General features: G+C 37.8%; 1 protein-coding gene across 2 annotated transcripts in view; it reads left to right on the forward strand.

Moving 5' to 3' along the window:
• Positions 1–12026, forward strand: part of ubr2 (ubiquitin protein ligase E3 component n-recognin 2) — a 64849-nt gene that overhangs the window by 41875 nt on the left and 10948 nt on the right. For both annotated transcript variants that reach the window (XM_039690443.2, XM_039690445.2), the window contains exons 25-35: positions 854–1008; positions 3502–3604; positions 3684–3793; positions 4808–4888; positions 4973–5154; positions 5463–5668; positions 5757–5850; positions 6216–6374; positions 10862–10953; positions 11040–11118; positions 11211–11359. In XM_039690443.2, the coding sequence (XP_039546377.2) occupies positions 854–1008; positions 3502–3604; positions 3684–3793; positions 4808–4888; positions 4973–5154; positions 5463–5668; positions 5757–5850; positions 6216–6374; positions 10862–10953; positions 11040–11118; positions 11211–11359 (1410 nt within the window). The remainder of the gene's footprint in view (positions 1–853; positions 1009–3501; positions 3605–3683; positions 3794–4807; positions 4889–4972; positions 5155–5462; positions 5669–5756; positions 5851–6215; positions 6375–10861; positions 10954–11039; positions 11119–11210; positions 11360–12026) is intronic.

Genomic DNA, 12026 nt, shown 5'->3' on the forward strand with positions numbered 1-12026 from the left:
ATGGACTTCAATGGGGTCCAAACGGTTCAAGGTCCAAATAAGAGTTTCATTGCAGCTTCAAAGGGCTTTAAACGATTCCAGACGATGAATAAGGGTCTTATCGAGCAAAACGATCGGTCATTTAAAAAAAAAAGTTTAAGTTTAATAAGCACAAATGCTCACCTTACTCTGTTCTGTGATCCACGTTCATGACTCACCTGTTCATTCAACGAACGAAATGATTTGAAAAAAGATTTGTTCATTTTGATGAACAAGTTTGAACAGGAGAGTCACAAACAGCATCACAGAACAGAGCAAGGCGAGCATTTGTGCTCAAAACTTTTTATATTTAATTTTTAAATGACCGAACGTTTCGCTTGATAAGACACTTATTCATCGTCTGATGTCGTTTAAAGCCCTTTGAAGCTGCATCTGAAACTCTCATTTGGACCTTGAACCATTTGGTTCCCATTGAAGTCCATTATATAGAGAAAATCCTGGAATGTTTTCATCAAAAACCTTAATTTCTTTTCGACTGAAGAAAGAAAGACATGGACATCTTGGATGACATGGGGGTGAGTAAATTATCAGCAAAAGTTTTCTTAAACTGAACTTATCCTTTAAGTTAAAACAGTTACAAGTACAAGTTAAACCGTTCTCTGAGATGCTGCAAACACTGGCGGATCATGAGCTGCTTATGTGCAAATGAACACAGTGCCGCACTTCACTCTGAAACATGCATGGCATACATTTATTTACTTTATTTGTTAGTCGCACTATTCCTGCGATTTCGGGTTTATATCAATTAATCGTGCAGCCCTGGCAATATGTGATGTCAATTCCAAAAACTCATTTGCATGTATGTTTCTTGTAGTTCTGCCTCCGCCAGTTTTGCCTCGGTTCTGTCCGCTGTTTGCTAGTCTGGTAAACATGCTGCAGTGTGACGTCTTGCTGGGGATTCTGGGAGCTGTGCTGCAGTGGGCAATGGAGCCCAGCGGGGGACACTGGTCTGAGTCCATGCTTCAGAGGGTACGTCAGCGCAAACTGGAGCGCACTCTTATATTACCAACTAGAGTTGTCAAAAAGTACCGACTTCGGTACCAAGATCTGTTGAGCGGAATCGTAACTACCTCTGATTGGCCATTGTGTACACGCGCTCATCAACTATATCTGTGATTGGCTACAATGATCAGCGCTTCAAGAACATAAATATTAGTGCTGTCAAACGATTAAAATATTTTCACAATATTCTCATTTTCCACAACATATTTTCCTCTTTATCTTATCAGCAATTTCGAATTCGGCACGCTTTACAGCAGCTAAGCACAGAGCGAGTTTATGGAGCGAATGTACAGTGACATAACTTCCAGATTCAAACTGCGTGCTTGTGCTATGGCTTGTCATAGCTATATCACAACTGTTCAGTGTTTTTAACCACATAATATTTATTTTAGGTTTCAGACATTTAAATATATATAATATAGCAAATAAAATACATTTTTAGTTTGTAAAATACACAATGGTGTCTATGGAAGCAGAACTAACAACCCATTCAAATATTTGATGACGGTTTTTATTCATATCAGAGAGACGCTTTGTAAATAATTATAAAGTCAACTCTATTTTTCTCAGCACTTACTTTCATGTATTTCGGGAGAAACTGATGAATTCCCACACTGTAATAAATCCAACAGACTGAAATATATGAACTGCGGGCCAAACACGGCGCCCATCTCACGTTACAGATAAAGATCTTTTTCTTTCTTTTTTTAAACGACAAAACAAACTCACTTACACATTTGAGAATCGGAATATGAGAATGGTAAGCAAGTTAATATTTTGAAATAAAAGCGCTAAATCTGCAATAGAGCGCTAGTTTGGCTGTGGTGAACGTGCCAACAAAGCATAACGCGTCACCATGGAAACGGGGGGGGGGGTTAGCCGATGCCGTCTAAACATCGTGATGTCTGTCAGCCATCACGATGGACAATGATATCATCCATCGGCCCAACCCTATAGGCCAAAAAGACCGTGCGATTAATCGTGCGATAATAAAATGAATGCCGTTAAAATGGGTTTGCTATAACGCTGTTAATAACGTGTTTTTAATAGTGTTGCCACGGTGAGGAAAATTTCCCACCGATTAATCGACGTGTGACAACACCGGTAATCCCGGTGTCACCGTGGAGGGCAGGGCGGGGGGATTAAATAGCTTTTAAATGCGTGCGCGTTATACTTTCACTCTTATTTCGAAATAAGCGTCAATTGGCAATTCAGCATCAATTGCTTGAATGGACAAAAAACAACTCGCTGATAATAAAACTTTTATTTATAGACTGAACTTTTATTAGCGTAACGAACGAATAAAATATACACAGAACTTTTATTAGCATAGCGAACGCATAAAAATAACCCCATGCATTGGCTGAAAAAAGTGAAAATCAGCTAATTGTGGGCCCAAACAAATAAGAACCATAAAACGTTTATTAACGAATAAGAAAATAAAATAGGCCTAAATAAATTACACAAAGTTTAAATAAGATAAAACCCATTAAAAAGAGATGAATATAAAATAAAAACTTCAAAAAGGACCTTAGCCTACATAAATGACATACTTTCACTTTCGAAATAAGCGTCAATTGCAATTCAGCGTCAATTGCTGGAATGGACAAAAAAAATAAAAAAACTCGCTGACAATAAACTTTTATTTATTCGGCAAAGTTTGCAGATTGCCTCATTAACATTTTCAGGTTCCATTTTTGAATTTGGTTTGAACCCAAAATATTGCCAAACAGGCGCTTTTGCATTGCGTTTTGACACCAAATCTTCCGCCATTATCTTGCTTTTCTGTAATTTGACTCGTTCTCGTCTCCACACGTGCTAAATGGAATCCTGATTCTTGCTGATCTGTGACGTGACGGCACGCACTGCGCAGTTCATTTTTAATTATAATGTACTGTATACTCTCTTCTGAACTAAATAATTGAAAATTATTATTTTTAATTCATTCAAATAAATATTTTAGCAAAAACGAATACTTGAAAAAAAAAAAAAGTCAAGACATCGCGGTGTCACGGTGGGAAAGTGATGTCACCAGTGATGGGGCTTAAAACCGGTAACACAGTCAACACCGTCTATCGCAAGCCTAGTTTTTAACTGACAGCCCTAATAAATATACATCAGTGAGCGCTTGCACAGATACACTCCTGTTTTTTTAAACACTTTTAAACATTTCCCAGTGCTCTCCTACACCACCTCACAGACATATCGATGGTCACGGTAACACAATGGCCAATCAGAGGTGATTGCAATTCCAGCGCTCAAAGCATCACAATTTCAGTACCGCATTATCATATTACTATCACATTACTAGTTAAAAAAAAAATAAGCATGACTACGTGGTTATTTAATACTTAAATAATACATGATTTTATTCTTGATATAATTTTACTTGTTCCATTATGTTCGACCTTGTTCTCACCACCCATCCAAATCAGAGCTCTATATGAATGTGTCCCACAGGTGCTGCATCTCATAGGCATGGGCCTGGTGGAGGAACAGCAGCATCTCATCAGCAGCGCAGAAGATAACGATACCAACTTCAACTTCACTCTCAAAATCTCCAGTACGTCTTTCTTCGGTATCCTCTCTCCACATGCACACACACCTCTTATAGTTGAGCTGAACAAATGTCTTCTTTGTAGGACCGGGTGAGGCTCCTTCAAACACTCCCAGTATCTTGGCTTTATTAGAAACCCTGCAGAACGCTCCTCATCTGGAGGTGCACAAGGACATGATCCGCTGGATCCTCAAGGTAAAGCTGATTACAAAGCCAGAATGAATGTGTTAATTACTTTGCAGTCCATTAGAGGGCAGCGAAATATGACATGTTTGCAATATTGCCAAAGGAATAGAGTGCCGCAGGGATTTTCAAGAAATTATATAGAGGGAATGCATTGACGTCACTTTCCCGCCGGAACAACCCCCCTCAGCCTGACTGAGTGGCAAAAGATCTGCGTGACTGGATTTAATAACTGCGAAAATGCGATTAAAACGAACAATTTTATCAATTTAAACTAGATTTTGGACTCGATATAGTGTTCCTTACAACTTACTAAAGATCCAGTGATCCATGGATATTGACATGCAGCCAGGAATCGTGTTGCCTGACATTTATGTTTGCCTGATTTCGAAACCGGGGAAATAAAAGCAATATAGACCTAAACATAAAGCAAATTTGCCTGTGAACGCTTTATATAAATACAATATAGGTAGGTCTAAATCCGGGTGATCACTTATATCAGTGTTATATATAGCCTATATACTGTATATCATCATGTCATCCAGCCCTAAAACTTTATAGTTTTTTTTTTTTTTGGTCAGTGTTTATTAATAAACATCCATTAATGCAGAATATGCAATGATACATATTTAATTGATGAGTTGTTAATATATATAACAATACAAAATATATGGGTATGGTTTTACACCTAAATTCAGCATATTGACACAAAATGATAACTGCAAATCCACCTTTCGCTGTTTCTGTGAATTGCAGCGATCCATTTGCTCATTTGTCTGTAAAAATGTACCTCTGATTTTTAATCAAATCTAGTTGTACAGTCAATCGCAAAGCTCTTTTCCACTTTATATGTGTTGTTCATTTTTTCGCGGCATTCACGATGAAAACAAATACAGCCGCTCAGTCTTTTTGCCACTCACTGTGAGTAACTGCAGGCACTCCAGCCCACGGTGACGTCACATTCCCTCTATTATATATATTCATTATATTTAATTTATTTGAAATATTTGTACTGTGTATCTGCAGACTGTGGCCACCATCAAGACCACACGGGAGTGCACGGCCAGTGCGCCCCCCAGTGACAGCTCAGGGCACAGTCAGGAGGAGGTGAGCATAGGAAGCGCAACACACTTGCGTCATGACCCGTTAAGGTTGCAGGGATTGTCTCACTGGATTTGTGTGTATGTGTAGACGGTGCGGGACAAGGATAAGGCGGAGCGGAAGAGGAAAGCAGAGATGGCACGGCTCCGCAGGGAGAAGATCATGGCTCAGATGTCAGAGATGCAAAGACACTTCATCAACGAGAACAAAGAGTTGTTCCAGCAGAGCCTGGATGAGCTCGACCCCTCCACCTCCTCCTCACTGGAGCACAGGTACACACGCCGCAAGATCTTCCAGATGCCGTCCTCTAATTTCTCTCTCTTGTGTGAAACGCGCTTTACAAATAAACTTGACGCGCCTTACCGTGTCTAATAACAAGCACAAACTGTGCTAAAAAGAATTTGAGGTGCAAGTTTTGCTGTTTTTCTACTTTATCATAATAAAGAATGCAAATAGACCTAATTAAAAGCAAACCAAAGAAACGTTTATAATCCAAACACATCATCACGCTGCAAAATGTCACAGATCAAACATTCGTTTCCAGATGCCGTCCTGTAATTTCTCTCTCTTTGCCCCGTAGCCCCAGCTCGTGTGATAGCGTGCTGGTGTGTGTAGGCCCACGGCGGTGGCGTGCGGGCGGCAGTGAGAGGAGGCAGGTGGTGACGTGCATCTTGTGTCAGGAAGAGCAAGAAATCAGGGTTGACGGTAAAGCCATGGTGCTCGCTGCTTTTGTCCAGCGCTCCACCGTCATGTCCAAAAACCGCAAGAGACCTCCACACAACCCAGGCATGTCTTGTGTGCGTTTGGTTCACTGTGCTACTGTATATACGTGCATGTTCGTGTTGATGAATGCCAGTGTTTTTTTGTGCTATAGATAAGTATGACCCTCTGTTCATGCACCCGGACCTGTCGTTCGGGACACACACCGGCAGCTGCGGACACATCATGCACTCTCACTGCTGGCAGCGGTGAGATTAATCATGAAAAATGTGCTCTTCCTATCATACGGATAAAAGAATGTAACGTAAACTTGGTATTTTTCCCAGTCATTATTACATTGTTTCCACCTCTTTTAGGATTTAGATCATCCAGCACGTTTTGTTTGACTCTTTTCACTTAATTATGATGTAGCTGGTTCTTGTGAAGTGTGAATACCGAGATTTAGTCAAAATTGTTCTGCTCTCGTTTTTTAAAAATATTTTTATGTTCTATGCATATGCGGTCCTCAACAAAATAACCACAATGTCAGTTTGTGTGTGTTTTTGTCACTATCATCTTATATGATTTGATCATTCCTATGCATTTTAACTGTGTGTAATGTCTCCCCCTGCAGGTATTTCGAAGCGGTGCAGGCTAAAGAGCAGCGCCGGCAGCAGAGGCTACGAGTGCACACGAGTTACGATGTGGAGAACGGAGAGTTCTTGTGTCCCCTCTGCGAATGTCTGAGTAACACAGTCATTCCTCTGCTGCCTCTTACTAAGACCAGCTGCAGGTACTGCCACAAACACACACATCAATCTTTGTAATAGACTTCTGTAATATACAAAGCTCTCAGAGTGCAAGTAATAGATGATTAGCATGACCTCTCAGGGGAATGAGTTAATGAATGGAGCAGATTGGCTGATTATGGACCATGTTGTGTTTGTGTAATATTCTCATCTGTAGAAAATCCGTTGTATGATAAAGAGACTAAAAGCCTCTCTTATATAAGTTCAGCACTGCTTTTAATGCACACTGCCACATGCTAAGCACCCAGTGCAACTTATAAGACACAGTGCAGATGGTAAGACACATTGTGAATGTGCATCCTTTATATTTATCAATTTTTCTAAAGCAGGACTTCCTTGAGGAAGTCACGGTACCTTACTTTGCCATTTTGGATAAAAGCATCTTCTAAATCAGTGGTTCTCAACAAGGGGAGTGCAAATTGTTTTCAAGAAGAAGAAAAAAAAGCAGGGCATCATTTGGGTACTCTGTATTTTACTGATTTTCAAGTATAGACCATTTCACAAGCACTTCCTGTTTCAGTTTTTTAACACTACATAAAAGCTGGGATAAAATACAACCAACAGAACATATAAAACTGAATCAAAAAGTTAAACAAACATCTTTAAGATGTTTTCTTTACATACAAAACAGTTACAAACTGAAACAGGAAGTGCTTTTGGACCAGTGTTGTTTACATCTTGTGAAATGGTCTATAATCTACATATAAATATATATATATATATATATATATATATATATATATGAAGAGTTCAGATGCAAAAGCCTCTAAATGCCATTTGAAATTTTCTTCTTTAATGATGATTTTTATCAAACTTGTAAATTTAAGTTCAGTAATTTCACTTAAATAACAATTAATAGGTAATTATCTTTGCCATTTAAGTGAAATTACTGAACTTAAATATACAAGTTTGATAAAAATCATCATTAAAGAAGAAAATTTCAAATGGCTTTTAGAGGCTTTTGCATCTGAACTCTTCATATATATATATATATATATATACTGTATATATATATATATATATATATATAAATAAGTTCTGCATAAAAAAATCCCACTGGCTCTCCTGAGGTCGGGTTTTACATCACATTTACGAACTCTGCGTTCTGAGGTGAAGACATTTCTTCACTGTAAAAAAATGTTACTGCTATTTTTAAAAAAAATGATGGTAACAATATTACACATAATGTTTTTGAGTAGTTAAAGGGATACTCCACTTTTTTTGGATATAGGCTCATTTTACCACTCCCCCAGAGTTAAACAGTCGAGTTTTACCGTTTTGAAATCCATTCAGCCGATTTTCTGATATTTAGAAGAATATCAGTAACCAGACAGTTTCTGGTCTCATTGACTTCCATAGTAGGAAAAAAATATATTATGGAAGTCAATGAGACCAGAAACTGTCTGGTTACTGATATTCTTCTATATATCAGAAAATCAGCTGAATGGATTTCAAAACGGTAAAACCCAACTGTTTAACTCTGGGGGAGTTGTAAAATGAGTCTATTTCCAAAAAAAAGTGGAGTATCCCTTTAAGATCTGAATAAATCATGTAAGATCCCCTTAATTATTTAATCTATGATATATGAATTTAATATTTTAGTTAATTTTGCTTTTTTATTTTAAGTTGACGCTCAAAATTTTGTGAATTAGAGTAAATGGAAATAATCTGTTTGTGTTATGTTGCATTATTAAACGACTGTATGCCAATAGCACAGTACAAAACAAAACTTGGTCAAATCCATCGGCGTCGCGTTTTGGCAGTTTTGAGCGTCAATCAAAAAGTTGAAAGAAGCTCAACTTTATGGTAATGAGCTTTGATGCGGTTCAGCGGCAAGCAGCGGCACATGCAAGCAACCAGTCGGAATATAGGCATCCTTCACGCTGGCTGATTCCGGAGAAATACACAATGTAAACTTTCGTTCCTACCAAAACGTTAGCTCTGAGAAAATGGCGGAGAAGCTAATAATCTGCGCTGCTGTATTTCCTACTGGTTTCGTATAATTTATGACATGACGTTGTTTGCTTATAGGGACCGCATGAGCGCAACTTTTATTTGAAATATTTACGAACGCTCGTTTTAAAGCAGGAATGCAATTAATTTGCTCACTGTGACACCGATTTGACCGCAAATAATAATAATAATAATAATAATAGCTAACTATTTTTCCAGACCAAATGTGACCAAAACGGTAAAAATGCTGTCATTATAAAAGGTTTCTTCAATGTATTGCTTGTTTTTTTCTGTTTATTACATTTTATGTTGTGATACTTCTATTCTTCTGGCAACGTCAGAGCGTCCAAAGCGTCAACAAGCTTCCCCGTACTATTTGACAAGCGTCCTTGACAGAGCGGCCAGAGCTTCTTTGACACTCAAGTCGGCGGCGGTGTGAACGTACAGTGACGCAAACCCTGTCAAACGTTTGACTGCAGTATCTCATGCGCCTTATAATCCGGTGCGCCCTATATATGAAAAATGTTCTAAATTAAGTCATTCATTGAAGGTGCGCCTTATAATCAGATGCGCCTTATAGTGCAGAAAATATGGTAGATCTTTTAAAGGGTACTTTTAAATCCTTCATTTTTACATATAAATCATACCGTTGTGGTCTATATAAAACATAACTGCAATGCTTGGGTCTGAATTCCTCATTATTATAGCTCCACAGGCCCCTTTTCTATATTCCAAAACAGAATATAAAGATATAAACGAAGCACCTGAAGAGAATAATTTCATCTTTTCTGTACTTATAAACACTCCAAATATACAACAAAAAGTATTTAAGGGCTAAAAAAGTGGATTTTGCATGATATGTCCCCTTTAAATGATGTATAGTTCGTTGCGTTAATTACAATCGTTAACATTAAAACTTTGAACTAATATAAACAAAGAATCCTTCAATTCTCCGTCGTCCTCGTGAAGCTGAAGAGGTGTGGTCACATTAACCGTTGTTGGGCGTAGTGTTAATTTTACCAGCCATTTTTAAATTTAGTTTCAGTTTTAGTCCAGTTTCAGCATCGCTTGTTAGTTTTTATCACATTTAGTCGACATCATCCCATTTTTATTTAGTCTAGTTTTAGTCGACTATAAGTCGAGCATTTTAGTCTTTATTTTAGTCCAAGAAAACATAATTTTATTCGTTTAGTTTTAGTCAAAAAAAACTGTCAACATTTTAGTCTAGTTTTAGTCAGGACATCATTTTAACCTTTTACTTTTTTGTCAGCAGACAATATTTAACATTTCCTAAAATTATTTCACAATTCAACATTTTCTCTCATCTTTTTGATAAAAAACACAATTTTAAGGAACACATGCAGACAGGGAAGATGTTCTGACAATATTTGCATATTTATTTTGAACTTTGAACATTGAACATGCTTTCCTGCCAGCTAGTTCACATGGTATATAAAGGTACAGTATTTAAGGTGAAACAAGGCATAGCTTGCTAGAACTTATGAAATCTTTTTAACTAATCTTTTTAAAGCGTCTGTCTTTAATCAAATTTAACTGAAACTATAGTTGCCCGGCCAGTATACCATAACTAAGTTAGCATAAATTTAACTTCACATACAATTCTATCAACAAGTGGCTACGGTCGCTACGTGCTAAGAAGCTAACGTAACATAGCCAGCCTGGATACTAAATGCTAAGTTAGCCATCATTAGTTAGTTTATCATTGTAACAAAATGTGTCCACATATCACGTCTCTTCTTTCTCACGAGCCCCGTGCAAAGCATGTTTTACTTTTAACCTGTCGCCGCCGCCTCACCGTGAATCCAGCTCCTGTCTGCTCCATGTTGTGTAGGCTACTCTGACTGTGCCCGCCCGCTCCAGGTTTGAAAGTGGGTGTGTGGCGGAAGAGCTGACGAGGAGGAGGAGGCGGCGGAGGAGGAGACAGGATTTGACAAAACAAAACCATATCATATAATAATATGTAATTTTCGTCTCGTCTTTGTTCGTGAACTAAAATGTCCATAGATTTTAGCCCAGTCTTTATTTACCGAACTGCATTTTCGTCTCGTCTTTATTAGTCTACGAAAATTATTTCTGATTTACTCCCAGTTATTGTTTATTAGTGGGGATTTTAGTCTCGTCTCGTCTAGTTTTCGTTCGGTGAAAAATGTGCGTTGACGAAAATATTTTCGTTTAGTTTTCGTTAACGAAATTAACACTAGTTGGGCGAATGATCAAACAATTTTGCATGAGAGTGAAAGATTTTCTCAAGCAGATTTCACAACCGGTTCTAGTCCATTCGGATTTGCTGCGTTGACCAACAAAAAGCTTCTTGGTTTTACTATTGACTTCTGAGCGAGATATGCTTCATACATCGCCACACTATTGGCAATAGACTTTTTTTTTTTCCTGCAAAACATTTTTCTAAAATGTCTACATCTTTATTGCATGATTTCTGTCCTTTTCGATCTTCTCCGTCTTCGTCAGATGGGTTTGATTGAGTGTTTGTTTGTTTCAGCTCTGAACAGCCGGACCTGAGCCAGTGGCTGAACGTCACCTCTCAGCAGATGAAAGCCCTGCTCTCTGTTCACAGGAAGAGCAAGGCCAACAGTGAGTAACGCCAATCCTCAAAACGGCCCGTTGTCCATTGAGTCAATGGCTTAACAGGCAACCAAATGATCCATGTGTGTCTGCAGGTGCTGAAGGTGTTGAAGATTCAGATGGTGTTAATAGCTATCCTCCACCTGATGGCTTCAAACTGGACCACACTCCAAAGTAAAAGCACATTTTAAACTACCAGTCACCCATAATTCACTTATACAAGTTAAAAAGACACAACACTAATAAAGCATGTTTCTATCTGTCAGCAACCCATACTCAAGCACCATAAAGGAGATGTTGACCACGTTTGGGACAGCCACATATAAAGTGGGTCTTAAAGTGCACCCAAATGAGCAGGACCCCCGCGTGCCAATCATGTGCTGGGGCAGCTGTGCCTACACCATTCAGTCCATAGGTCAGTCAGTGTGTGTGTATATATATATATATGTAATTATATTTTTTATGTAGTGTTTTAGTACTTTGCAAGTGAATCATCTTTTATTTACACATTTTTTTTATTTTTATTAAAATTATTTTTTCGTCCATAATCAAAATTCAAAGAAAATGGCATTTGCATTCTGGTCTATTTTGACCCGGGTATCGACTGAGGCTTTACACACGCAGACTGTTTTCTACAAGTTAGATTTTTCTCCAAAATCCTGTTGTAAAATGTACTATGGTGAAATACTAGGTATAGCATTAAGCTAAACTTTCCCATATCTCATACTATTGAGACTGAATTTTGTTAGATACACATGCATATTGATGAACTATTGCAGCATGAAAATAATCTTTTTCATTTGCAGGTTTCTGCAAGTTAAATTAATATTTAGTTTGAAAGCAGTTCAGGGTAATATTGATGTTGTTTTGTTATTGTTAAAAAATGAATATAATGTAGCTTTCATAAATGTTGGCTGTTTTTGAGCAGTCATGATTTGTAATTTCAAAGGAATTTAAGTCCATTGATGAAAATTAGTGTTTTGCTACAGTTTTTCAAATAATTTTTTTTATCAATAAATTTCAATTTTTTTCCATTTTTATCAATAAAAAGTGTAAAAGTAGCAACATGGTAGCTTTAAAAA

This window comes from Pimephales promelas, chromosome 11 (assembly GCF_988280905.1).
Source record: "Pimephales promelas chromosome 11, fPimPro1.hap1.1, whole genome shotgun sequence".
NCBI lineage: Eukaryota > Metazoa > Chordata > Actinopteri > Cypriniformes > Leuciscidae > Pimephales > Pimephales promelas.